The sequence below is a fragment of the Aspergillus pseudonomiae genome (genome assembly GCF_009193645.1).
Source record: "Aspergillus pseudonomiae strain CBS 119388 unplaced genomic scaffold BDV37scaffold_5, whole genome shotgun sequence".
NCBI classification, from domain to species: Eukaryota; Fungi; Ascomycota; class Eurotiomycetes; order Eurotiales; family Aspergillaceae; genus Aspergillus; species Aspergillus pseudonomiae.
The window spans coordinates 466,304-492,925 of record NW_022475997.1 but is presented as its reverse complement, the minus strand read 5'-3'; the positions used below and the strand labels follow the sequence as shown (position 1 = coordinate 492,925).

The window sequence follows — 26,622 nt, the reverse complement described above, 5'->3', positions numbered from 1 at the left end:
TGTGAGGACGACAAGACCTGATTCTCGGAGATAAAAATAAAAATTAAAATTAAACGCAATACCTTTGGTAACGTTTAATCCTGTTTGCCCCTGATCAACAATTGGTACTGGCAGTGATTGGAGACCCAATTCTTCAGCATCTTATCTCTTGATCGTTAACGCCGAGGGCTCGGCGATAATTACCCGTTCTCTCTTAGCGGATTCAATAGAACAGAAAAGCGTGCCAAACACTCAAAGAGACCGCGTCAGACAAGACGAATGCCAAGATAGAGACAAATCTCAGTCATTTTATCTCCCTTGAATGTTGCTGACATGGTGACTCCATCATGGGTACATAGTAGCTTTGCAGACTCAAGAGATAAGGGCTGGACGGAGAGATCAGATAAGGCCGGAGTTCAGCCGATCCGCAACATCAGATAACAGGGAATTCACGACAGACTCGAGCCTCGAGGAAGAGCATTTGTCTTGGCATCTTGCCACGCAACCTGGTGACGACTGCCTGAATAGATTTAAGGATGGCAAAGCGTTGATCTGCCGCTTGTCCCACAAGCTTGATACGAATCCCGAACCTTATGATGTCCAAGACAGTGACCTCAGTCACCCGGCCTTGCAATAAATAGGACGATACTTTCCCTATGGATACTCCTAGATACGAACTCATCATTCGTTCTCTCTTTTCGCATCCTTTGAACACTTGTTGACCTCTGCCGTTCTTTTAGTTTGAAAGATGCGCCAACATTCGCGCATGGCCGTTGCTGCTTTGGCAGCAGGAGCGAACGCAGCTTCTTTCACCGATGTGTGCACCGTATCCAACGTGAAGGCCGCCTTGCCTGCCAACGGAACTCTGCTCGGCATCAGCATGATCCCGTCTGCCGTCACGGCCAGTCCTCTCTACAACCAGTCCGCCGGCATGGGTAGCACCACGACCTATGACTACTGCAATGTGACTGTCGCCTACTCGCATACCGGCAAGGGCGACAAGGTGGTCATCAAGTATGCATTCCCCAAACCTTCCGACTATGAGAACCGCTTCTACGTTGCTGGTGGAGGAGGCTTCTCTCTATCCAGCGATGCAACCGGAGGTCTCGCCTATGGCGCTGTTGGAGGTGCCACCGATGCTGGATACGACGCCTTCGAGAACAGTTACGACGAGGTAGTCCTCTATGGAAACGGAAGTATCAACTGGGACGCCACGTACATGTTCGCATACCAGGCGCTGGGAGAGATGACCCAAATCGGAAAGTACATCACTAAGGGCTTCTACGGCGACAGCAAGCTCTACACCTACTACGAGGGTTGCTCCGATGGAGGACGTGAGGGCATGAGTCAAGTTCAGCGTTGGGGTGAGGAGTACGACGGTGTGATTACTGGTGCCCCGGCCTTCCGTTTCGCTCAGCAACAGGTTCACCATGTGTTCTCCTCCGAAGTGGAACAGACCCTGGACTACTACCCGCCTCCGTGTGAGCTGAAGAAGATCGTGAACGCAACCATTGCTGCTTGCGACCCGCTTGATGGAAGAACCGACGGTGTCGTGTCCCGGACAGATCTTTGCAAGCTCCACTTCAACTTAACCTCCATCATCGGCGAACCGTATCACTGTGATGCGGAGACGAGCACCTCTCTTGGTTTCGGCTTCAGCAATGGCAAGCGCAGCAATGTCAAGCGCCAGGCCGAGGGCAGCACCACCAGCTACCAGCCCGCCCAGAACGGCACGGTTACCGCACACGGTGTAGCGGTCGCCCAGGCCATCTACGATGGCCTCCACAACAGCAAGGGCGAGCGTGCGTACCTCTCCTGGCAGATCGCCTCCGAGCTGAGCGATGCTGAGACCGAGTACAACTCTGATACTGGCAAGTGGGAGCTCAACATCCCGTCGACCGGTGGTGAGTACGTCACCAAGTTCGTTCAGCTACTGGACCTCGACAACCTGTCGGATCTGAACAACGTTACTTATGACACCTTGGTGGACTGGATGAACACCGGTATGGTGCGCTACATGGACAGCCTTCAGACCACCCTCCCTGATCTGACTCCCTTCCAATCGTCCGGCGGAAAGCTGCTGCACTACCACGGTGAATCCGACCCCAGTATTCCCGCTGCCTCCTCAGTCCACTACTGGCAGGCGGTTAGGTCCGTCATGTACGGCGACAAGACGGAAGAGGAGGCCCTGCAGGCCCTCGAGGACTGGTACCAGTTCTACCTGATCCCCGGTGCCGCCCACTGCGGAACCAACTCGCTCCAGCCCGGACCTTACCCTGAGAACAACATGGAGATCATGATCAACTGGGTCGAGCACGGCAACAAGCCATCCCGTCTCAATGCCACCGTTTCTTCGGGTACCTACGCTGGCGAGACCCAAATGCTTTGCCAGTGGCCCAAGCGCCCTCTCTGGCGCGGCAACTCTACCTTCGACTGTGTCAACGACGAGAAGTCCATTGACAGCTGGACCTACGAGTTCCCTGCCTTCAAGGTCCCTGTATACTAGTGTGCTTGTGTCATTACTACTTTCCACTCACCTTCCATATCGAGTGACGAGATTTGAGAATCCGATGGCTTCTAAGTGAAGTTAGTTAATCTTCCTGACTTTCATTCTTCGTTTTATGCTTCCTGAGCACCTGGCTCGTTTATCTATACATTTTGAATATCAAACCCCGGTTGAGCGTACATACACAAACTGAGGCCAACCGAGACAAATCTACAATCTCTTCCTTCCAAGCAACATTCCACCGAGCTTGTACATAGATAATCACACAAGACCAATATCACAGCGAGGGCTACTCCACCATAACTCTACACAAAAGCGCCTCTACCGACAATAAACCCTCAATCTTAATAAACAGTTACCTATATCTAGACATTACATAGAAAACCAACCTCTCAACCCCGCATCAAAACCCCAAAAACCCCTTCTTCCTCCCCTTAGCAGACCTGGACCTGGACCGTCTCGAAATGGCCGAATTCCTCGTATTAACACGATCGATGTCGTACGGATTAGCCTCATAACCCGATGTCCCCTCATGCACAGTCGACAGCGAGCTCCTACCCGCAGACTCCACCCTCTCCAAGTCCTGTCCCTCATCCGCACTCCCCTCCCGAACCTCCTCATCAACAACCTTCTCCTCCTCCGGAGAGACTGTCTTCTCCGCCAACCGCCTCACAAAGTCATCCGCCTCGGCAGCGTATTTACACTTCCTGCGTATAACCGCACCATACTTATAGAAAACAAACGGAAAAGGCACACAAGCCAGGGCCAAGAAGGCCGGGATACAGGACGCCCAATGGACGCCCAGATTGCGATACATGTAGGAGGTGAAGAGGGGGAAGCCAGCGCCGAAACAGGATCTGATGATGGAGTTTGCGGCGAGCACGCTGGCAGCGTAGATGGTGTAGGCGTCGATGAGGTAGGACATGATGTTGAGGAAGACGAGAACCATGCCGAAGCCGAAGGGGGCGGCGGCGATGATGCTGACGATCCAGTGGACGGGGGGTGCGTTCGTCCAGGCGAACCAGAAGAGGCCGATGGGGATGGCGAGGCTGCCGAGCATGGTCGGGGGGAGGCGGGCTTCAGGGGGCGCGAAGCCGTGGTGGGCTTTGTGGATTGCGACGTAGCGGTTGTTGTCGTGCATGTTTAGGGCGACGGCGAGCATCATGCCGATCATGACGCCGAGGAAGGGGAGCGAGCCGACGCCCTCGGACCAGCCGCGGAGCTGTTGGAAGACGATGGGGAAGGCGTCGAAGAGCATGTACAGGGTGCCGTAGATGATGGCCATGTAGGTTGAGAGGAGGAGGACGATGGGCTCGGCGAAGAGGAGGATCCAGGGGCGGAGGAGGGCGGTGCCAAAGGCGCTCGTCATGGTTACTTTGCCGCGTTCAAGCTCGAGTTTGCTCCGGTGGACTTTGCCGGTGAGCGCTGTGAGGCGGGCAGCGCGCTTGCGGAGAAGTAGCGGAGCGTAGGTTTCGGGGACGAGGAGCGATTCCACGATCCAGATCAGGCCGGTGAAGGTTGCGAGGAAGCCTTGTACCCAGCGCCAGCCGGCGTTTTCGCCGAGGAAGCCGCCGATTACGGGGCCTAGGGTTGGACCTTTGGTTTTTTTTGTTAGCTGGAGTTGACAACGGTGTGCGGTGGTGTAGGTACATACCTAGGAACGGTGCGCCGGCGAATAGGCTTGTTGCTAGACCTCGTTCTTCTGCCGGGAAGATATCGGCGATGACGCCTCCGGCGTTTGTTAATGGCGAGGATCCGAACGAGCCAGCGAAGAAGCGCAGAATGATCAACGTCCAGCTATTTTGTGCACCGGCGGCGCCAGCGCAGAAGAATGCGAGAGCGCCATATGAGATGAGAAAAACGATCTGGCGACCGATCAGCTCACTCAGGGGCGCCCATACTAATGGGCCAACTGCAAAGCCTAGGACGAACAGTGACACGCCCAGTGTCGCTACTTCCTCGCTGATACCGAAATCTTTGATGATTTCCTGGATGCTTCCTGCATACGCGGAGGAGGAAAGCGAGACGCCGAATGTGGCGAAAGCAACAGTGATAGTGTAAGCCCATTTCAGGGACTTGTTAAGCAACATCGGGTTACGGGGATCATTAGGGATCCATTCCACAATGTAAGGGTCATCATCTGTGCCGGAGCCCCTATAGGGGTGGTCGGTTATTTCGGGCGTGACAACGCCTTGGTCGGTGAGTAGACGCCAATAAGGAATTCCCTGGGGCCGAGGGGTTTCATGGATATAGTCTTCGGAGGTCATTCAAAGGGGCTTGTGTGGAAACAGTTGTACTATTATTCATACTGTGTAGTGAAAAAAAGTAAGCAAGGTGGACATAGATCGAAAATGAACTGTTTATATACACAACACCGTTGCTGACACCATGAGATCAAAATCTGAGAGATGATAACATCTACAGATCAGATGCTAAAAGAATAGTCTGGTGAATTGCAACACTATTGGCTTAGAAAGCTGTATACATCGGGTGGTCGCTCCACTTGGGTCATCCTGCAGCCCGCTTTGGTCCACTACCGTCGACTCGGCTTGTACTTCGGCAAGCCGAATTGCTTGATCCCGTTCAAGTCAGTGCCGAGGTTCGGCTACGGGATTAGATGCAGTATCGTGTTCCTAGACAGTTGACTGCGGTTCTGGAACGATTACTGGGGCTGGGACATATATGGCATATGCTTAAATAAGCTAAAATGAAGATAGAATGTTACTGGGAATGTGTTAGCAGGTGACCACTCCACTGTCGCGTTTCCATGATCATTTTCGTGATCAAAGAGAATATATATATATAGTGGTAGCAACCAGGTACAGTGCAAGCCATACCGAGACTTGTACATATTTTGGGAATACTGGCAACTGCCACGGTCTTCCGGGAGATATATATTCTGTTCTCCCACGTCGAGGACAGATTATGCCGTGCTTTTAGGCCAAGGGAGGATTAGTTTTGGCTACATTTGCCAGAAAGATACAAAACGATGCGCGCAAAAATGTATGCAAATAGAGGTAAAAGAAGTAAAAAAGAAGATGATCCCAGAGAGGCTCGAACTCTCGACATCTGCGTTATTAGCACAGCGCTCTAACCGACTGAGCTATGGGACCACTTGTTGATAGTTTGGTCCCGTAATTGATACTAGTTAGTTCCGAAGTTGGTGCGCCCCACTCATTAATGTTGCCAACCAAAGTTCTGTGAGCGGAGACCTTGGAGTTTCCGCATTCAATCCCTTCAATATCCATGACAAGCGCCAATGGCTCCCAGTGCCAGATTCATTATTTTAATATTTATACACCTCTATACGTAATTTATATAGCGTTTGCATTCACAAGGTCCAGCATTCCTCCTGATGTAATCTTGGCCCGTATAAAATCTAGTGGTGGATGTGGTTAGAGAGCTTTTCTATATTCTGTAAACCAGTCGTTTCCAGTCAATCATGAAAAATTTCCATGCAATCTTACGATGAGGAATTTCCTGGAGGCTTACTACATGAAATATAACCGTCTAGTGCCTGGTAATTTCCGGGGAGACCACCTTTGTGTGAATATTCCTGCTTTCGTTTAACTGGCCACCATGACCTTTGTCAAAACCCCCGTTCGGGCCTTCACCAGCCTCTATTCATTATCCAAGGTCGTGCAACCTTCCAGCACTCAGCATCGATGCCAAATCATGGCAAACATGACTGACTTGACTGAACAACCTTCAAATAGAGCAGAAGGCTCCATTGCCTCGGCTTTCGCCTCTCTATCCAACCAGTCCATTGACCTTCCCGCACGACTTCTACGCCTGAAACAAGATATCTCGCGAGGAAACGGGGATGCCATCTTGGATGGATGGCACCGGCTGTTAGAACGAGTAGCAGTCGACAAACTAGCGCAGTGGGATTCTCATATGATCCCAGAAATCGAGTTCTCCGCGATCAAATCCAACAATGGCAATCTTCCGGACCATGCCAAGCAAGCTCTGAAGGAACGGGGTACGATCATTGTTCGGGGAATCGTGTCCCCTGGGGAGGCTCTTGCATGGAAGCAACGTATTCGCGATTGTGTATCTGCAAACCCTTCCACGACAGGGTTTCCCGGTGACTCTAGCGTGTTGTATATCCCAGCTGCCCCACTGTGCGAGGTCAATAGTTACTACCTGAGACACCAGCGGAATAAATTTCTCCAAAGGGCCCCCCTGATTTCCCTGGCGGTATCGGCGAGAGCCAGCACAAGCACTGAGGCACTCTGGACGATTTATCCGATCGAGGCAAACGTGCTATGGGTTGCTTGAAGTTCGATGCTCCTATTTCCGGCTCCCCGGGGCAACAAGCGGCTGCACGTCTTGCGAACACGATCTTGGGATTCGACGTTGACTAAGTGATGTGATGGGCCGTGGGGGTTTTCATTTCAGCGTTGTCGAGAACAGGGAATAAATTGCTTGTTATACGAGTGTTTCAGTTCTAGTACTACACATGGGAGTAACTGATGCCTTCACCTCATAGTATCTCGTCGTCACAATAAGCCGTATAGTTTCTGCGTCCTAAGTAATCTGTACCAGCATCATATGCTCTTGATCACCCAGTTTCAACATTCTCTCTCTCACTATTTACTGAAGTAGATGGTTAGGTCGGCCAGTATGTGTATGGTATGCAGCCACACGGATGAATGCAAGGGGTGGAACTAACAGGAGCTGCGCTGGCGATAAGCCCTTTCTGAGAAGTATCTTACGGGGCACCCTATCGGTAACATGTCTGTCAATTCACTGCACAGCCTTGCTTATTATAATGAGTTCTACGGCGGGGCTATCTTCTACTGGCTGATACTCATCCATATGGCAAGCGCCAAGCCACCGCAGCGTGAACGCGCCCTAAGCGCCAGCCTTGCATGGTGAGCGAACATGGGCATCGAATAGACATTGGCTACTATGAGCTGATTCATAAGCCTTGCATTGTTTTTTGGGGTAGAGCAAACGGCGCACTGGGATTGGAGTTGTTTTGGAGTTCTGAGATGGGATGGTGGTGCAGACAGAGTCGGTAATACCAAGTGATGTCAGCTCACCACGAGTATAACATAAGATCAACATCCAGAGTAAAGACAGACGAATTGAATCGTATTAATCCCATCCACACATGAAAGGAATGACATCATTAGTACGTACATCAGCAGTGTCGACGTTGCAATATACAGTAAGAGACAGGAATGGGAGAGAAGACAGTTTTTGCTTTTGCTTTTGAACAGAAATCCAGACAGAAGATTAGTACTTTTGATGTGACGACGCCTAGGTCAGTCGTCCTTGGTTGTTTGCCGTTCAGATTTTCTGGCAGCAGCCCCAGCAGCCCTAATCGATGCCCTGTTAATATGACTACCCTCACCTACGCTAAGTAAAGAAGACGTACCTCAGAGCCAGTTGGGTGCTAGAACGGAGTCAGTCAGCAATTGCGATCACGGAAAGAAAATACGGAGTAGCTTACTTCATCGCTGGCACAAGCAGGCTTCTCCGTCAGACACATGGAGAGACACATGTCCTTCTTGACAGGGGCAGCTGGCTCGACTTTCTGGCAGCAGCCCCAGCAGCCCTAAGCAGACATCGTTAATATCGTTACACTGGCCCTAAATGAAAGAGACATACCTCGTAGCCGGTTGGTTGCTAAACAAGGTCAGTCAGCGTTCATTCTCGAAAAAAGTAATATACAATGACGCACCTCGTCGCTAGCACAAACAGGCTTCTCTAGTTGACACATGGAGAGACATGTATCCCTCTGGACAGGGACAGCTGCTTCGATTTTCTGGCAGCAACCCCAGCAGCCCTGAACACTCATTATTATGATACTCTCATCTATGAGCAAAGGGGATATACCTCAGAGCCAGTTGGTCGCTAGAGCGGAGTTAGTAATTGCGCGTTGTGTCAAAAAAAAATATAGAATGGCTTACTTCATCACTAGCACAAGCAGGCTTCTCCTGCAAACACATAGAGAGACAAGCATTGCTGTTCTCAGGAGCGGTAGGGGCAGCGGTAGCCAGAAGAAGGCAAGTCATGAAGATAGCAGAGACACGGTGCATTTTGGCGGATGAGTGGAACAATGAAGTGTTCAGACGAAGGATTGAGATGGTTGTATGAGAAATGATTTTGTATTCAGGTGTGAGAATGCTGTTGATGGATTATTCCTGAATTCAAGATGAATTGGCCCAGTACTTATACCCCAGAATTGATAATTCAACTGTGGTGGTCAGACTCTCCCGGCTACCCCTTGCTTTCCGGATCGTATCCTGGTGGATACACCCCGGAAGCTTTAGAAATAGTAACTCTTGTACCCCTGACAAGAAGACCTAGAATACCAAGGATTGCTAGTGATCAGACTTGTGGCTTCGGGCCGTGCGCTGTCTGGCGCCTAGTGGAGCTAAAAAACGTTCTTACTACGCTGGATAAGTTGAGAGGTGTCTACGATTACAGCATTGACCAATACTTAATTGATCGTCAATGAAAGGAAGAACATGCCAGTGATCGGTAATACGAAGATAGCATATTCTGTCAGTGTCAGTGGCGATAACTGATATCGTTGCAGTGGCAGATTCCTTCATCAGAATGGCATGCAAGGGGCCTAGAACTACTTGGCGAAAATGGAACTGCAATGGCATGTTGCTTTGCATCGCATCTGATGCCTCATGCAAATGGAGAGTAGTATAGCTTTACGAGATGGAATGTTGAGTTTGTGGCGTGCAAGAAGCAATATAAATTGCTATGCATGGGGTGATTTCGAATCTCGTGTGACCATTACATAAAATTCTCAAGGCGATGCTGCTGAGGATCAATGAGACCGGAGCGTCAGCGAACGTGCTTAGAGACCGTCATACCCCAGGGACACAGTGCGTTGATTATTGCATGTTGATCCTGGTTCAGGGAGTACAGCGCACTATAACAGAGTTTTCTCTACAAGTGACGTCGTTCTAGACTTCGCCTCATAGCATGAAGAAGTGGTTATGATTTGCATTATTCCTTGGCAGGAGTCTAGTACCAGTTGAGAAAAGCACAATTGTGGCCAATTCATGCATAGCTCTTATGTTATGATATCACAGTAGCACTGCAGGTGGCGGATGCATATCCTTGCATGTGTTATGATCCTTTGGACGGTAGCGTATGTAAGTACTCTGATCCTTGAAGAGTTCTCGAATTGCGGGTAGAGCCGGGTAAGGCTTCTCTTGATCATTTTCAATATTAAGTTTTCGAGGGACAAGGGTCAGAAATTCTACGATTTACACATTTTATATGAGGTAACCTTAGGATACATTGGGAGCTAATGAAGCGGCCTTAAATTGATCCCTCGGGATGTGGTTATTAAAAGATACTGGACATATCAGGACCTGCATGGTGGATGTTAGAGTTTTCAGATGCATGTCATTTTGGTTGATCATGCGTTCTCAGTCTAGAACAAGCAGCGGAGAAGAAAAGTCTAGAAGTTCATGAGAAGTCCGATGACAACCGGGCCGTTTGTAAATTTAGTGGAGAATATGCAAGTTATGGTTTTACTCCTGTTGATCTACAGGCCTTATATTGGCTTAAACCCCTGTTTCCCGCTTTTGGTACTTTGTCCATAAGAGCTCGATTAATATCGGAGCCGGAAATCCTCGGCATGTAGCCGTATGCATGTCGGGCGGCCTCGATCATTACTTTTTAGTTTGGGCTGAGTTGTCCTAGCACTGAAGTAGAGTTTTCTCGGTGCGATGATCTATGAGAGCTCAGTGCGCTTTTTATAGAACTTCCTTCCGGGTGTCATTGGTAGAAATGGCTAGACTCATGAAGAAAGTAGACTCCGTAGGCTCTCTGCTCTGGATGTTGATGATAATGTTGTATCACTGCCTGGCATACGTTGTGAACCACATGTCATCTGGGGCGCTGTGCTCGGAGATGGACAATGTATAACCATACGGCCTGCTCGTCATATTGAACAGTCTTTTCTAGTATGGTTATATTGTCGCAAGAGTGCAGAAGTGAATCATCAACATAGCAGCAATTATATAGCCACAAGCCTCTTGTTTCACAGCCTATACTTTTCTTTACTAAAAAGGCTCAGAGAAACCAACTCGGCCTGACATATAGCCTATGTGACACGACTCCATAGATACAAAGAACACGTATATGAACATAAAGGGTTGTAAACTATGGAGACATCAAAATATACACATACGTATTATTCGCAATGCAGTATCCCAAACCTGGAAAGCGTAGATCTAAAAGCTCTATATCTTCACTAAAGAAAGAACAACTAACTAGTTGGCCAGTTGCTCTGCTTGACGTCGAGGAGCGCATGAAGGCCTTCGGGATTAAATTAAATTTTGAGGGATTATCTGTCGCCACTATCTTTCACTCCTTAAGGTATGGATGTCAGTTCGTTAAAAGAGTATATATGTCGACTAGAACATGACCTTTACGATCGTAGCGTCTTCGACACGACATATGTAGGCGTTGAAGACCTCTTGCTTGAATTCCGTTTTAGCACGTCTTCGCTGAGTGACTAGTGGCCAGCCCACAATGAGGACACCGGATATTTAACGCATAGATAATCGTAAGTCTCATCTCTAGGATACTGGGAATACGGTCCATCGTCACTTTGGCCCATGCAAATTGATGCCGTAGGCACCAAGTGTGATATCCCGATCCAGTAAGCCTCCCGCAGCACGACTGACTGGCATATGATTGGTTGAAATCGGGTCGCTTACCACTAGTGGCGCACGGGCCATTCAAGAACTGCTTTAAATACAGCGTTGACCCTCCGCCCTTTAGAATTTTTTTTCTTTTCTTTTCCAGCTCTCTTTGCCTTTTGGCTTAGATCAAGTGTAGTATCTGTTCTTTTCAGTTTAATCTCTGAAAGTGTTCCATAGGAACACAACATTGATTAATCTTATTTTTGGTCTCCGTGGCAGGGCCCCTGTGCTTGCGCATGCCTTGCCACACAGTGTCATCGGGCTTACACTACCCCCGATAGACGCGAACCCCCTTTTTCATCAATTTAGTCGGTATACCGGCTGTTTGGAGAAGAAGGTTGGCTGCGTATATCTCGCATTTGGTGCAACCACTTGCACTCTGATTGTCCACTTTACTCTTGATGTGGAGAATACCAAGATCCTCTATGATTGATAGTTAGGTCCGGAATAAGGTCTGGTTATGTAATTTTGTATGTATGGCACTCATAATCTAATAACTGAGTCAGCGATTCATCTTTGCTCGAGACACTTTCACCTTCTCATGCCAAATAGGATTAATGTTAAGTATTAACAAAACCATCATCTTGTATGGCACCAAGACTCAAAATATCAAAAATTCAACTCGTCTGTGATAAACAGTTATGAGAAAAATAACCCCATATAGCTTAGGAGCCGAGTGTAGCCGATAAGCAGTTCATTACATGCGCCAAACTGGGAGCATTTTTATAGCGCTAGAGCTCCACCAGTTCATGTTGGGCGATGATGTCTTGTCACATCTCCGATGCTTGAAACTCTTTGTGATTGTCTTCTAGAAAAGCTGCCATTCTATTAGAAAACTTAGCACTTTTTCTTACTATGGAAACATATTATTCACGCCTTTTGGTGAGTAGCCCCACCTAAGTGTACGGTGTGATTGGCAGTCCATTGATATGACGCGTCTTGTCTTGCAAACCGGGAATTATTATGTCCGAGTACTATATAAAAAGGACAAAGCGGCGTCAGTGCTTTCTTAAGCTTTCGTTCACAGAGCACTATATCCAGACAAACACGAAACATAAAAGATTATTAATCCCTTACAACATTGAAAACAGCAATTCCTATGTCATCATGAACAATTCAAGTCTGCACGAAGCCATTATCTCCTCGTTTCTTACGAACCAGCGCCCTCCGACTATCAGCGAGATCGCCACCCGTTTCCAATGCAGTGAATTGACGGCGCGGCAGGGACTGCAAGCGTTGGCAGAATACCACGGCGTTGTGCTCCACCCACATTCTGACGAGGTCTGGGTTGCTCACCCGTTCTCAGCAGCACCTACAACCTGTATTGTTTCCTCGGGCGAGCGCAAATGGTGGGGCAACTGCGCTTGGTGCTCGCTCGGGGTGATGCAGCTCATTGGCTGCACCGCTACCCTCACGACGAGACTTGGTGCTATTGGGGACGAAGTATCTATCACTACCAAGAATGGAGAGCTATTAGACAAAGATTATGTTATACACTTTCCAATCCCAATGCGTAACGCCTGGGACAACGTTATATACACGTGCTCGGTCATGTTACTGTTCCGCAACGAAGCGGAGGTGGACGAATGGTGTTCCACTAGGGGCATACCTAAAGGGGATGTGCGGCCAATTGAGCAAATCTGGAAATTTGCTACTGAATGGTACGGACGCCATGCCGATGCGGACTGGACGAAGTGGTCATCGCGCGACGCGGTGGAGATGTTTCGCCGTCATAACCTAACGGGTCCAATTTGGGCGATAGGGGACGACGCAGAGCGCTTTTGAGCGCCATATCATAATGAGGACAGTATGCTGCCTTCATAACGTAACTATTGCTCATGAAAATCATGCGTCTCCTGCCCTGCCATGTATTTGTTCGCGCGGTCGAGGGATCTTTGATGATGACCGTAAATACTGTAATCCGCCCTTCACCGGGTCTTGAAGCCATAGTTGTGGAACGTTCGCCCTTCCTTCTACACACCCGTCCGGCCAATTATGTTTCGATCCAAGGGCTGAGTGTGCCGATGGAGGTACATGGGATGAACAACTTCCAGATTGTGTCCACTACCAGATCGAGTGGGAGGGCTAAATCAAATAATCGAGGTATGGTGAAGGACACAGAGCAAGATTTGACTCTCCTCATGCTTAGGACCTTATCTAGAATATTCTGCAAGATACTAAACAAGCACACAGTATTTCTACATCGACTTATTTGACGATATAATTCAGTACAATACCACTAAGCAGAGATTGCTCGTAAACCACCCGAATACAGACTATGGCGGTATCTGATACAGCCCGAGAAACAATCCGTAAGTGAACAAAGGGAAATCTGTTTTCGACTCCAACTGTACAATACCGCATAAACGCCATCAAATATTGTCAGAATCAAGAAAATCCTATAAAACTCTCAATAAAACTTTGTATTCGGAGGGAGTCCATTATCCTGGTCATCTTTCTGTACTCGTCGTCAGTACACTAGATACCTCCTATAGTTATATCGTTATAGATAACAAAGGAGCCCTTACTAGTGCATCCCCAAGCCCCTTTACAAGCGCAATTTCGTGGTCACAGAGCGCCTTCTGTTCAGATCCAAAGTTGGTGAAGGTCGTTGCAACATCAAAGTCAATCCAGACCAGTCTATCGGGGTTTCCATGAACAATGAGAATGTTTTTGGGGTAGATGTCCCGGTGGTGAACACCGGCACTGTGTATCTCCTTCATACCCTCGATTGCCTGGGAATACAGCGTATCTGAGTAGTTCACGCAGTTTAAGCTCTCTGTATCTGGGAGATATTCTAGCAATATTGCACTCGGCTTTAACTTGTCTTTGGCGAAACCTTGGAGAGTAGGATGGAATGCATCCAGATCCATTTCATTGATGTAGCCGTAGAAGTTTGGAACGAAGCGGCGTTCACAGACACCAGAAGTAAAGAGCTTCTCGTATGCCTTGGATTCACAGCGAAATCGGTTTAGATCACGACCTTTCTCGGTATATCCAGGGTCGCCGTCGTTGTGGAAGAGTTTCAATGCATACTTTTGTCCATCCAGATCTACCTCGAATATTGAAGACGCGTCAGATTGCGCAATCTCCCTAATAATCTTAATTCTGGAGGGATCAATGTCCGCTAAGGGTGCGTTTATGGGAGGCATTGTTATCCTGTTGGAAGTTCTATTTCAAGGCGGCAGGAGCAGATAGGTCAACAAGCACCAACAAGGGCTTGGCTGATCTAACACTTATGTTGTCAGGATAGGTACTCCGGAAAACCCCCGAAAATGTACTAGTGTTCCTCATTAAGGTTCGGGAAACAATCTAAGAGTATAGGTTCATTTTCGAGACATACTGTATTGTTGAACCAGTAGTTCCATACATTAGATAACTCAGTAGGCCTTTTTCTGCTGAATTGTCGAGATTAAAGTTGTACAAGTTGTATTTGTGATTATGCTGTGTGCTTTCTGTCCTGTTCCCTACCGGTTGGTACTTGATCCTAATTTATTTTTTGAGCATTTCTTTGCATCGTACAGTCCCCACAACAGCAGCTCTTTTCTAATGACAGAGCAGCATGAGTGTGACTATTCTAACGACTAAATGTCAAAATACATTGACGACACAATTATATAGAAAGACCCACTAGATTATAAGACAGGGATGGAAGTAAAGGAGGAGGGCTTGATTGCTCCTAGGGTTTACCGTAAGAAGCCCACGAACGAGAACATTAGATGATGCAATTTCAAACAGATGAACAATTTTTTCTTCTAGTCTCTCCCTCCCTCTCTTCCTCTCTCTTCCAACAAAGGGCAAGTAAATTGTCTGCTAAGACGCAGCCATCACAGCTGGAATTTCTGTCATGCTACTCTCAAAAGATTCGCTTGCCGATGAGATACTTTAAGGCTGAGACACCTACCCCGTTGTTGTATTCCTATCAAGTTAATCAGAATGACAAGGAAAACAGATTCTATTTACGCAAAAAATGAATAAAAAAGCTAAGTCTGTCATTTTCCTGGCTCGAACTAGCTGCAGACAAGGGTGACGAAGCAGTCAAACGCTTGCGTTAGCTTGCACAAGACAAGGCTCTTGTGGTTATGGCGAGGCGAAGTCTGATGTTGTCAACAGTAATAGTTACGGTGCCAAGTCCAGACACAGCCTTACATTCTGGTTGTAGTAGAAATTATATGATCAAGTCCTGTGTAATCTATTGGTTAAATAGCACTCCAACCATGGTATGCGTCAGGCGGCGTGATCTCCCATAACCTCCTTTTGGGTACTTTGGCCAGCATTCCGGGGAGATGACGTCCTATTTCCTCACGTGGATGATGCTGTTTCAATTACAAATATCAATTCAAGTATGTATCAGACAAAGGGCTACATCCTATTTACATGTCAACGACAGATACGGCCGCGCGTTCTGTTCCCCATAAGCTGCCTTTGACGTAGTTCAAGACTGGGCCCATACCCTTGGGCCTGCAGCAGTTTTCCCCACCTAAAATTAGTAAGTGAGAATTCCGAGCCAAAGTATACCGAAGATCACCAAGGTGGAAAGTTATTACTTGCAGAATAGGAAAGGGGCATTCCTCGGACATTAGAATCGCAATGATCGACAACTTTACTAACTACTTGGTTTATAAAGGTCGGTCCTGCAAGGGATAAACCTGTTTATCTTATTTCACAGCTCAGCCCATATTCAGAGGCGAATTCACATGGGGAGAATTCATTATGGAGAACACTCCTATTTGTACAATCGTACCCCGTGTTGGCCCTATGTTTCAGCCCATCTGAGGTAACCCCTAGTTCTGCTCTTCTATCGGTAGTGTCACAAAATGGAGGCCATGGATACTGAAAAGGTTCCGCAGGCTCTCTGCAAAGAGTCGAGGATTCCATCCCCGACGGAATCCTCCCAGACCTTCGACTTGGAGTGCGAATACCATGACCCCAAGCTGCCTCCAGTAGATGGAGGACTCCACGCTTGGCTTTTCCTAGCGGCATGCTTTGTGGTGGAAGGCACCGTTTGGGGTGAGTTAACCATGTCTGGCCTGCTACAATAGCATCTGACAATGAGCTGCGTTAGGATTCGCCGCATGTTTCGGTGTATTTCAAAACTACTATCGAAATGACCCGGCATTCCAAGGGTCCCATGCTATAGCTGCGATAGGGACCTGCGCAATGGTCAGTTAGAGTATCCCGTCCCATAGGCATATATCGACCTGCTAATAGCAACAGGGCATGGCGTACCTGCTATCCCCCATCGTGATGGCCATCTTGATAGCCCTTCCTCGGTTGCAAAGATGGGCATCCTCGATAGCATTCGTAGTGTTATCGCTTTCCCTGGCCCTGAGCTCATTCTCCACAAACGTCACGCACCTAATCCTGTCCCAAGGCATCGCATACGGCACCGCAGGCTGCTTTGCCTACGCGCCATCGATCCTCTTCATGCCAGACTGGTTCGTCAAAAAGAAAAGCCTCGCCTTCGGCATCGTCTGGGTAAACCACCCACCCAGCCCTCCCTTCCCCTTTATCCAGTAACCCCAACACTAACACCCAACCAACCACACAGAGCGGCTCCGGCCTAACGGGAATAATCTTCCCCCTAATCCTCCAATCCCTCCTGGATGCCTACGGCTGGCAAACCACCCTCCGAATCTGCTCGGTAGCAATCTTCCTCCTGGCGGCGCCGTTCATGCTGTTCCACCGACCACGTCTCCCCCGGACAACCACCAACCTGCACCAGCTGGACCTCAGCTTCCACCGCAACCGCACCTACCTCATCTACCAAGCCTGCAACGTAGTCCAATCGCTGGGCTTCTTCGTGCCGCAGCTCTTCCTCCCGAGCTACGCGGGGCTGCTCGGCGCCAAGGGCCTCGCGGCGTCCTCCACAATCACCGTGTTCAACATCTCAGCCATTTTCGGCTGCATCCTCATCGGATGGCTGGCCGATCGGTACCACGTCACGAAATGCATCCTCATTTCCACGGTGGGCGGGGTGTGCTCCACGTTCCTGCTGTGGGGGCTGAGCGTGCACCTCGCGCCGCTGTATCTCTTTACGATCGTGTACGCGTGCACGGGGGCCAGTTTTTCGTCGTCGTGGGCTGCGACTTCGGCGGAGGTCAGGAAGAGCCATCCGTCTGCGGACGTGAGCATGGTTTTTGCGTTTCTGGAGACGGGTCGGGGCATCGGGAATGTGATTAGTGGGCCGTTGAGTGAGGCGTTGTTGAAGACGAGGTTGTGGGAGGGCCAAGCGTGGGGCGCGTATGGGACGGAGTATGGGATCTTGGTGGTGCTGACTGGTGTGACTGGTCTTCTTGGGGGAGTGTCGGTGGTGGCGAGGGCTTTGCGGTGGATTTGAAACTTTTTTACTATCTGATAGCGGTCGGTTGGCTTTGTTAGATGGTTGTAGGCGTTTTGTATGTAGACCGGGTGGGTGTGTGGGCGTTATAGCGGGGCATGATTTCTCTTGAAACAACTTATGTATTTATGCACAATGCTTGTTTGTATGATTATTCAATAACTATCTCCTGTCTATCATATACATGGATATAAGAAACACTATACACATGATCGCATGACCACATACCAATCATCAAAAGATATGCACCCAAAACACCCAAAACTCCACTGTTGCTATATGTAAACGGGAATGTTAAAAGACGCTTCTTCCACGAATGCCTGCTCCGGGCGGAGCGCCCAGAGCGCAGCAGCTGCCTCTATGCACGCACAGCTGCCATGCCAAGCCCCCTTGATGTTGGAATTACACCGCAGAGCACGGGTATTATACTTAATTTAAAGACTCTCGCGAAGCCGCTCCTGCCAGGTCTTCGGCCTCGCCGTTTCCCAGGAGTAGTTCTGGAGGCGGCCCGTTTGCAAGTCTGCTTCGAGCGGGTGCACGAAATGGGTGCGGTAGAAAATCTTGTGGCCCAGGTACAGCACCACGAAGATGATCACGCAGATGTAGGCGACGAAGAAATCCGAGACATTGAAGGTAGGAATCCAGGCCGTGAATCCTTGGGTCATGATGATCAGGACACTGAAGAAGAGTCCGTACCATGTCAGGTAGGGTTGGAGGGCGGCCTTGTAGGGTAGGGTGTCACGGGAGATGTCGCGCGCCTTCAGGGCACGCATGAAAGCCAGGTGACTCAGACTGATGGACGTCCAGCAGATGAATCCAGCCACACTGGAGATGTTGACCAGCCAGTTGAAGACCTTTCCACCGGATTCAGAGACGTTCATGAACCCGAGAAGTCCGAAGGCGGCCGTGAAGGCGACGCTAATATAGGGCACACCACGGTGACTGACCCAGCCGAAGATTGGGGGCGCAAACTTTTCCTGAGCCAGGCCGAGGAGCACACGACTGCCACTGTAGACGTTGGAGTTGGCAGCCGAGAGGACCACGGTCAGGAGGACGGCGTTGATCAGACTGGGCAGGACCTTTACGCCGGCGAGCTTCGCGGCGATGACCATAGGGGAGGCGGAGGCGTCGCTGGAGTCGGTGATCAGGTTGGGGTTGTCGTAGGGGACCAGCAAGCCCATGAAGAAGATGGTCAGGACAAAGAAGACGAGAATACGGATGAAGGTCTTGCGGATAGCCGAGGGCACGGTCTTCTCCGGATTCTCTGTCTCACCAGCGGCGACACCAACCAGCTCGGTACCTTGGTAGGAGAAACCGGCCTGCACAAGCACGGCCCAGAAACCGACGAACTTGGACACCGGATTGGACGCGTCGATCAAATAGGGAGCAAATGCTCCGGGCTCCTTCCACGTGTGGAATCCAAGGTAGCCCTGCTTTCCAACGCCAGCGTCAATGCAGATAGCGAAGATCATGAATCCCAGGACGGTGAGCACTTTGATCATCGAAAACCAGAACTCGATTTCTCCATAGAAACCAACGGGGAGGAAATTGAGAAGGGTGATCACTACCCAGAAGATGGCGATGAAGATGGCTACCGACAGTTTATCGTCCCAATACTGAACAATCAGACCGGTGGCAGTCAGTTCCACAGCGTATGTCGAAGCCCAGTTAAACCAATAAATCCAACCCATGGCGCATCCCAGACTGGGATCGACGAGTCGTGCGGTGTAGGAGGTGAAAGAACCGGAGATGGGAAGATACGTTGCGACCTCACCTGCCATGGATTAGTACCCCGCACGTTATCTGATCTCAGGACCACCAGTATCTTACCTAGTGAGGACATGACCGAGAACACAATCGAACCAACGAAGATATAGGCGATGAGGGCACCCGCCGGGCCAGAGTGTGCGATGGCTGTTCCACTACTGATGAACAAACCCGTTCCAATTGTACCACCTGTGTCATGGTTAAACCCAGTTCCGATCACTCTGTATATCAGATCCTGACTGACCGATAGCAATCATCTGCAAATGTCTGCTCTTCAGCCTGCGCTGCAAGTCATGCGGCGGCGTATCCCCTCCAATTCCATCCTTCTCCACATCTTCATTTCCATTGCCATCCTTCTTCTTGCCAAACTTCTTCAGAGGGTTCGTGCTCTGCTTGATGCTAATCTTATCACCGTCGTTTCCAGCAGCGGTTTCCGTCACCTGCGGCGCAGGGGTGACCTCGTCAATGGCCATCCCGGCCGAATATTATGTTGTATATTGGACAGGGAAAGGTGACTCGTGAGGGGGAAAGAGAGAGGGAGAGGATTGGGACGCGGTTACGTGCATGCACGAGTTCGATACGAGTTCGATGATCGGTGTCAAAGAAGGAAAAAGCTTTTCCGAACAGATTACTACGTAGTCATACGGTTGGGATTTTTCTTTTCTTTTCTTTTCTTTTTTTTTTTTTTTTTTTTTTTTTTTTTTTTTTTTTCATTTTCATTTTTCGTTCTTTTCCGGCTCTAGAAAAATTCATTGAGTCAAACTGGAATAAGACTCCGCAGCGAGATCCACCGGCAGACTTTTCACTGGCTGGGAGACGCCGAGCCATTATGTAAAATCGAACAGCCAGCCGATGAGAGCGGAAAGTGGCCTTTCGTCAGTGGTGTCATTGCAACATGGCGAGCTTAGCGGAAGCCAATGCCGATATCTTCACCTTCTTGACATGCGCTGAAGCCTTCTGAAGTATCCTCTCACCTCACGAATCTTCAATCCATTGTGATTGAGAACCCAAATCATCACCGCGAGGCCATCGTGTGCGCGGTGGGTCTCAACCGTATCTATAGTGCCAAGACCTCGGGCCCCCTCAAGTTTAGATAAAAAAACTGAGTTAAAACTTATGCAGGGCTTTCCAATTGGCAACATGGCAAACACCAACAGGAACTTCAGGGTGGCGACGGAGGAGACCTCATGGCGGCCTTTTTGCCCCCCTCTTTTCAGTTGCAGTCGCTTAGGGCAGGCGCTAGTCACGGCCTTCTCGCAGTTTCGCCCCTCCGTCGGATGGCAAAAACTGGCCGAAAAAGAACGCTTTGTTGCTTAGTGTCGGCTGGTTTCCGACGCTAGTCCCCATGCGGTATGAACGATCAGGACCTCTTATCAGTCACATGCTGATAAGTCACATGAGTCGAGGAAATGGACACTCTTGATGCATCTTTGTTGCCCTGAATCAGACATTATCATTCCACGACGGGTCATGTCAAAGAAATAACATCAGGGGCTGGCGCCTCATTTTCCTAGTTCTGATGGATCATATATGAACCATCATCTTGGTTCCTGCACCCCGTATCGGTACTTGCAGATTAACTTCCGTGCTATCCAAATTCCAACGCAGAACTCGTGCACTGATCCCGGACCCCGTATATATAAACTCCAGAATTTGTCAAAAGAGAGTTACTGTACAGGGTATAGCCTCTATGATACCTTTCATACATCTTTTTTCTTCCGAAACGCACGATGACCAAGACCGACCGCCCAACGCGCCACCCGCAAAGCCCACAAGTTACGTAAAGGGATAATCCAAACTCAATCACGCATGTTGAGACCCATCTCTGCGAATCTCATACATCGTGGTAACCTGAATGCCCCCCATCGGGTGCCTTCCCGCCTCCTCATCTGACAGGCTCTCGGACCGCCCCGTCTGCCCATCGTTGACAACCGTCTGCGTTCCGCCACCGCGAAGGATGAACTCATCGCTGGATCGCCCGCCCACCTTCGTACTCCGCGTCGACTCCAACTGACTCGGCTTCGACTTGCCGAACGCCGACAGACTGTAGCTGCCCTTCTTTCGCGAGGACGCATACGGGTCCCCGGAGGACCCGAGCCAGGTCGAGCTGCTGAAGAGCGGTTTGATGCAGGGGGCGTTGACGGCGATGATGCCCACGAACTAACGACCGATTAGCGAAGCCCCATGTCCATCCCCAAAAAGATCCCGCAAAGAACATGTGGGGGTGTAGGTTGCGGACCTACCGTTTCGCGAATAGCCCAGATGGTACTGGTGTTGATGCTGTTGATACTTTGCAGGGACAGAATACAGCGCAGCAGCGTTGCGATCATGACGAAGACACCGCCGCACAGGAGGAGTCCGATAATCAGCTTTCTATGCATAGTCTGATTAGAACTGGCTTATTGTTTTTTTTTTTTTTTTGCATGAGGGTGCTTACCGGCGTAATGCGAGTCGCACTTTAATCAATAATGGGATCGGGATGCACACGAGAATTGCGTCTGTCCTGTGCTATATTAGCGTGGATTCTGGTATTGGGTAGGGGCCACGAACGTGACATTCGTCACTGCAATGACGATATAGTTCACGTAGTCGGCAGAGCAGTTGACTGGACATGGTGGTTAGAATGGATGGTTTCTCTAACGGACACTGTGAGGGCCCTTACGACCGGGATCTGGATACACCTGCCAGTTTTTGTGCAGCGGCCGACAGTGTAGAAAGATGGTCAGGATGACGGCAATGTACGTGGAAGCGCAAAGCACGGCATTGAATTTGACGAGCTTTTGCTGAACGAGGCCCAGGCTAGAAATATGGTCAGTTGGGTAGCGGACTCGGCGGGCTGTGTGGAGCTTTTACGTGAGGCGGTTGTAGAAGAATAGCATGCAGGCCTTCAGCGACCAAATCAGGGTCACATAGCACGTCCAGCCTGCGAGAAGACATCGGGAACCACGGGCAAGAATCTCGATTTGCTCGGGGGTCAGCGAAGCCCTTTGGGCATCACTGAGACCGATGTTGGTGCCATACTGGCCTGGGGAGGATATGTGAGTAGTTTTCTAGAACTTGAGAAGAGACAAGCGCCTACCGATCAGTTCCAGCATGGTCAATTCTGCCTGGCATCCGTTAGAGTGGCCTGTGGTGAGACTCAGGGAAAGGGAAAGCTTACAGTCCAGAAGGCGAGCACTACAAACGCGAAGTAGTCATCTCCTTGCCAGTTTTTGACCCCGACCACTCTAAAGCGGGCAAAAATACGGAGGAATATAATGACTACGCCTATGCCATATTCCGCCCATGCTTCTTTCTGGAAGGGGGTGGCATGGCCCATCGTGGAGGCAACGTGTGGTGGAGTGCAGCAGGGCCGTGGATGGTACTTTCAGTCGTTCAAATTCCCACACCAGGATCATATACAAACAAGAAGCATGGTCCAGGTGAAGGCCAATGGTTCACGTCATGGGGAGCTGGTGGATATACTGTTTCTAAAGAACGGATCCTCGGCGGCCAGGTTGGTTTGCGGATGCCTCTTAATAGGAGTTAAGGTTTTGTTTATTTCCTCCAGGATTAGTCAAAGGAATGCTGGATAGGAGCTGCAGTTGAAGTATCGAAAGAAGGAAATGTGACCCAGAGCGAGTTGATCAGCCAGGCTAGTCCTCGTGTACGGGAAACGCAGGCAGCGCCCTGGACCAGATCGTCGTACTGGATCCCAACCGCCAAGGTAGGATCCTGAGAGGGATCTCGAGTGGGCTGTTCTCCCGTGTCAACTTGGTCTGGATATCGGGATCTGCCTGGGATTTCGGGATTATGGCGAATCTACCAGGATTCACGACGATCCTGACACACATGCGGTAAGTAGTGCCCTACTGATGGGTTTTAAGAGACCGGGGGGATGGGGTGGCGAGCGCCCCTGACAGGGATACGTACGCTAGTTAAGTTTTAAGGGTGCTTCAACGGCCTGCATGACAGGACATACGACCATTTGCCTTTAGACCAGAATAACTTTAAAGCTTCGTCGGCCCCATTCGGCGTTCCGCTGAGATACGTCGTTGGAGAACCTGTTCTTCTGGGGACCTCCTATTTTCTTGGTACGGAGACGCAGGAGGTAGTAAAGAGCATATCACCGCGTTTTACCCCATACGCCAAGGGCCTGGGGTGATGCGGATGCCGCATTAGTTTTATTTCACGCAGTTTCATGAGCAGTGTGACAGGTCGCAACCTTGTCTTCAGATGATGCAGATATAAGAACTCTCACATCCTGACCCACATTTTTGGGGGGTAGTACTTTTTGATTCGCTGCCAGAGCTTGTTCCGAATTTAGTTTCAAGATAGTTTCTCCCAGCCGTGTGTGCTCTGCAAGCAGAATAGCGGGTAAAAGTGGAGGTCGATATCGTGAGCCATTTTGGAACCCGCAGACCCGTTTTCGTAGTGTTGATCGCTTTGTATCTGGCCGAAATGTGAAGGATCAAACCTTCTCCCCGAACTAAGGACGTCCGGAACGCATTAATGGAAGTATGCACGTCCGCCATGAGCACCAGCGCGCAGAGAAACCCCGTGTTCGAGGAACATCGCGGGACGCAACACGAACCCGACTTGCCTGGCTTCCGCAGTGCTGGCAGGAAATTGCCTTCAGCTTATCCATGGCGCGGGCTTAGTGGCGTCTTGGCCCCCTCTTTCGCTTGGTGATTTATCCACGACCTCACGATTAGACTGCACCGTGACTAAATCAGTCTGATTCACAGCGAATCACAATGGCTTTCTCGCTGGCCGAGAGCGACCGGGTCTATTGATCAATAGCTGAAATCCTTTGTTGGATCTAGAGCCAAGCTAGTCATAGTAAGATAATTAGCTGCGTTCACTGGCTATCTTTATCCTGCTCCCCTCTTTTTTAGGCCGGCCACATGAATCGGAATATGGCCCGCCTGTGCCCACCAAGTGGGGGATTGCACATGAAGATTATTCATGCTCATCCAGTGTATAAAAGGAGAGTATGCCGAGATGGACTCGCTAGGAGCCCGTAGAGAAACTTGAGATTTAATCTATTCCACAGAATTTCACTTCCGTCACCCGCTCTCCCTTGCAAAAACATCAGGTAGTCATCATGGGAAGCACTCCGGACGATGTTTACGACTACATTATTTGCGGGTAAGTGCGGGCGGGGGGATTTGGAGAAATGTGTTTCGATATGAGCCCCAGCTGATAGATCAACCGGAAAGAGGTGGCACTGCAGGATGCGTTGTCGCTGGTCGTCTCGCGGAAAATCCTAATGTGAAGGTGCTAGTCCTGGAGGCTGGTCAACATAATAAAGATTTGGAGAACGTACATATGACGGGAGGGTATGAATGCCGCATCCACGCTCACTCGTCTCACCCACTAAGCGTCGCAGATGGTCAAATAACTTTGACTCGGAAACCGATTGGAATATAGTCACATCGCCTATGAAAGGAGTCGATAACCGACAGGTGAAACTGAGCCGCGGGCGCTTCTTAGGAGGCTGCAGCGGATGTAACGGTACCCTGTGTGTGCGAGGGAGCAAGCAAGATTACGATGACTGGGAGCTGGAGGGATGGAGTGGAGAGGAGTTCTTTGCCGCGATGAGAAAGGTAGATTCTTCCCACAGTGGACAGAAACATGCCATGCCTAACAGTATGTTATCACAGTCGGAAACCTTCCATCCCAAAGACTGGTTCCAAGCCGACACCCAAAGCCATGGTTACAATGGCCCACTGCACACCGAGCCGCACGATCTCGCACCCATCTCGAACCTGCTCATGGACTCTCTCGTTTCCCAAGGAATGCCTCTGTATCATGACATGTTCAGCACTGGCGACGTTGCCCACGGATGCGGCCATGCACCACGTACCGTGTATAAGGGGATCCGTACTACGGGCGCGGATTTCATAACCAACGATTACAACCGCCCCAACGTAACCATTCAAACCGATGCTACAGTCGACCGCATCGTGTTAGAAGAAGGTCCCACGGGGCTCCGGGCGACAGGTGCCGTGGCCAGATTGGCCGATGGAACCACCCGCACTTTCCACGCGAGAAAGGAGGTTGTCATATCTAGTGGTGCTTATTGCAGCCCTGCCGTGCTGATGCGATCTGGAATCGGGGCACGGGAGGAACTGGAAAAGTGCGACATTCCTTGCAAGGTTGACCTGCCTGGTGTGGGTAAAAACCTGATGGATCATTTGGTGAGCCAAAGACCTTGTAGACAGTCTGGCGGGCTACTAATCCTACTAGATCGTATTCATGTTCTACGAAACTGAAAAGGAAGGCCTCACAAACGACTGGCATGTCTACCACGACGATAACATGGAAAAGACATACGCACAATGGAAGGAACAGAAGACCGGATTCCTATCAACATTCCCCTTCGGCGCATTCGCCTTCGCCCGCCTGGACGAGCGCCTCAAGGACGAACCGTTGTGGCGAGACGCTCCCCGCAAGCCTGGCCGTGACCCAATGGGCCTGACGCCTAAGCAACCTAACATCGAATTCTTCACTACCGAGTGCTACGGCGGACCCAAACAGTACGATCAGTTCCCAGTCGACCACAAGCACGCGTTCTCGATGATTGCAGAGCTTTTTGCTCCGAAATCTCGGGGCACTGTTACCTTGAAATCTCAGGATCCTCTGGAAAACCCCATTGTTGACTGCAATTACTTGGCTGATCCAATGGACCTCCTGGTGCTGACCGAGGCATGCCGCTTTGGCAACGAGGTTGTCATGAAAGGGGCAGGAACCAAAGATATCGTCAAGGGGTCCTGGCCGCCCAACCTGACCCATCATACCTACACGACTCGGGAGGAGTGGATTCCATATGTCAAGGAACATGCTACCACTTGTAAGTTTGTCCGTAGCCCTCGTTCGAGCGATATACTAATGTAAACAGGCTATCATGCTTCCGGAACTTGTGCGATGGGCAAGGACGATAACCCTCTTGCGGTCCTAGATAACAAGCTAAGGGTCAAGGGAGTTGCTGGACTGCGCGTGGCGGACTGTAGTGTAATGCCCACTTTGCACGGTGGACATACCCAGATGCCCGCATATGGAATTGGGGAACGGTGTGCCGATTTTATCAAGGAAACTTGGTCTGACCCTTCATCCGCAAGTATCTCATGTCGTATGTAACTTTGCCTTGGAGGAAACAAAGTGCGTCATTATGAATGCACGTCACATTACCTAACGAATCAGACGAATATAATTTTGAATCAATCAGTTCGAGTACAGTGAACTTTGCTTGCTTTTGGGTCTCCTATAACACGATAATACATATAATTTGAGAGACCGACCACAGTATTTAACGAGTAAAAAACATAAGACATCCCCAAGCCATACCACAGACCCAC

General features: G+C 49.8%; 10 protein-coding genes and 1 non-coding gene across 11 annotated transcripts; 5 read left to right on the top strand and 6 right to left on the bottom strand.

The window, feature by feature from the left end:
* The first annotated feature begins 131 nt into the window (after positions 1-131).
* BDV37DRAFT_238274 (putative tannase) lies at positions 132-2,796 on the top strand. Its single transcript, XM_032080827.1, has one exon. It carries the CDS (start codon positions 728-730, stop codon positions 2,483-2,485), a length of 1,758 nt encoding a protein of 585 aa, XP_031946086.1. The 5' UTR covers positions 132-727; the 3' UTR covers positions 2,486-2,796.
* A 3-nt stretch (positions 2,797-2,799) lies between these two features.
* BDV37DRAFT_238272 (MFS transporter) lies at positions 2,800-4,868 on the bottom strand. The gene is made up of 2 exons (XM_032080826.1): positions 4,140-4,868; positions 2,800-4,081 (listed from the first exon to the last, which is right to left on the bottom strand). Exons 1-2 carry the CDS (start codon positions 4,750-4,752, stop codon positions 2,889-2,891), a joined length of 1,806 nt encoding a protein of 601 aa, XP_031946085.1. The 5' UTR covers positions 4,753-4,868; the 3' UTR covers positions 2,800-2,888.
* A 656-nt stretch (positions 4,869-5,524) lies between these two features.
* BDV37DRAFT_t24 lies at positions 5,525-5,598 on the bottom strand. Its single transcript has one exon. It is a non-coding gene; the product is annotated as a tRNA-Ile (tRNA).
* A 466-nt stretch (positions 5,599-6,064) lies between these two features.
* Positions 6,065-6,766, top strand: BDV37DRAFT_278772 (uncharacterized protein; the record flags this gene model as incomplete). The annotated part of the gene is made up of 1 exon (XM_032086150.1): positions 6,065-6,766. The coding sequence occupies one exon, from the start codon at positions 6,065-6,067 to the stop codon at positions 6,764-6,766; it is 702 nt and encodes a 233-aa protein (XP_031946084.1).
* Positions 6,767-7,783: 1,017 nt separating this feature from the next.
* On the bottom strand, positions 7,784-8,535 carry BDV37DRAFT_278771 (uncharacterized protein; the record flags this gene model as incomplete). The annotated part of the gene is made up of 7 exons (XM_032086149.1): positions 7,784-7,813; positions 7,872-7,889; positions 7,947-8,051; positions 8,105-8,122; positions 8,178-8,282; positions 8,333-8,350; positions 8,407-8,535. The coding sequence occupies 7 exons, from the start codon at positions 8,533-8,535 to the stop codon at positions 7,784-7,786; spliced, it is 423 nt and encodes a 140-aa protein (XP_031946083.1).
* A 3,608-nt stretch (positions 8,536-12,143) lies between these two features.
* On the top strand, positions 12,144-13,410 carry BDV37DRAFT_157902 (alkylmercury lyase family protein). The gene has a single exon (XM_032079101.1). It carries the CDS (start codon positions 12,283-12,285, stop codon positions 12,958-12,960), a length of 678 nt encoding a protein of 225 aa, XP_031946082.1. The 5' UTR covers positions 12,144-12,282; the 3' UTR covers positions 12,961-13,410.
* A 175-nt stretch (positions 13,411-13,585) lies between these two features.
* Positions 13,586-14,327, bottom strand: BDV37DRAFT_295316 (kinase-like domain-containing protein; the record flags this gene model as incomplete). The annotated part of the gene is made up of 2 exons (XM_032089842.1): positions 13,586-13,633; positions 13,704-14,327. The coding sequence occupies 2 exons, from the start codon at positions 14,325-14,327 to the stop codon at positions 13,586-13,588; spliced, it is 672 nt and encodes a 223-aa protein (XP_031946081.1).
* Positions 14,328-15,992: 1,665 nt separating this feature from the next.
* On the top strand, positions 15,993-17,515 carry BDV37DRAFT_278768 (putative MFS monocarboxylate transporter; the record flags this gene model as incomplete). The annotated part of the gene is made up of 4 exons (XM_032086148.1): positions 15,993-16,185; positions 16,241-16,338; positions 16,393-16,653; positions 16,727-17,515. 4 exons carry the CDS (start codon positions 15,993-15,995, stop codon positions 17,513-17,515), a joined length of 1,341 nt encoding a protein of 446 aa, XP_031946080.1.
* Positions 17,516-17,617: 102 nt separating this feature from the next.
* On the bottom strand, positions 17,618-19,926 carry BDV37DRAFT_238267 (putative amino acid permease (Can1)). The gene is made up of 3 exons (XM_032080825.1): positions 19,527-19,926; positions 19,346-19,471; positions 17,618-19,289 (listed from the first exon to the last, which is right to left on the bottom strand). The coding sequence occupies exons 1-3, from the start codon at positions 19,753-19,755 to the stop codon at positions 17,950-17,952; spliced, it is 1,695 nt and encodes a 564-aa protein (XP_031946079.1). The 5' UTR covers positions 19,756-19,926; the 3' UTR covers positions 17,618-17,949.
* A 1,124-nt stretch (positions 19,927-21,050) lies between these two features.
* Positions 21,051-22,954, bottom strand: BDV37DRAFT_157805 (uncharacterized protein). Its single transcript, XM_032079099.1, has 8 exons — positions 22,443-22,954; positions 22,362-22,389; positions 22,136-22,307; positions 21,945-22,081; positions 21,833-21,887; positions 21,720-21,785; positions 21,526-21,655; positions 21,051-21,442 (listed from the first exon to the last, which is right to left on the bottom strand). Exons 1-8 carry the CDS (start codon positions 22,599-22,601, stop codon positions 21,086-21,088), a joined length of 1,104 nt encoding a protein of 367 aa, XP_031946078.1. The 5' UTR covers positions 22,602-22,954; the 3' UTR covers positions 21,051-21,085.
* A 1,175-nt stretch (positions 22,955-24,129) lies between these two features.
* Positions 24,130-26,445, top strand: BDV37DRAFT_157875 (GMC family oxidoreductase). Its single transcript, XM_032079100.1, has 6 exons — positions 24,130-24,412; positions 24,484-24,603; positions 24,654-24,870; positions 24,928-25,464; positions 25,514-26,117; positions 26,166-26,445. Exons 1-6 carry the CDS (start codon positions 24,369-24,371, stop codon positions 26,402-26,404), a joined length of 1,761 nt encoding a protein of 586 aa, XP_031946077.1. The 5' UTR covers positions 24,130-24,368; the 3' UTR covers positions 26,405-26,445.
* The last annotated feature ends 177 nt before the right edge of the window (positions 26,446-26,622 follow it).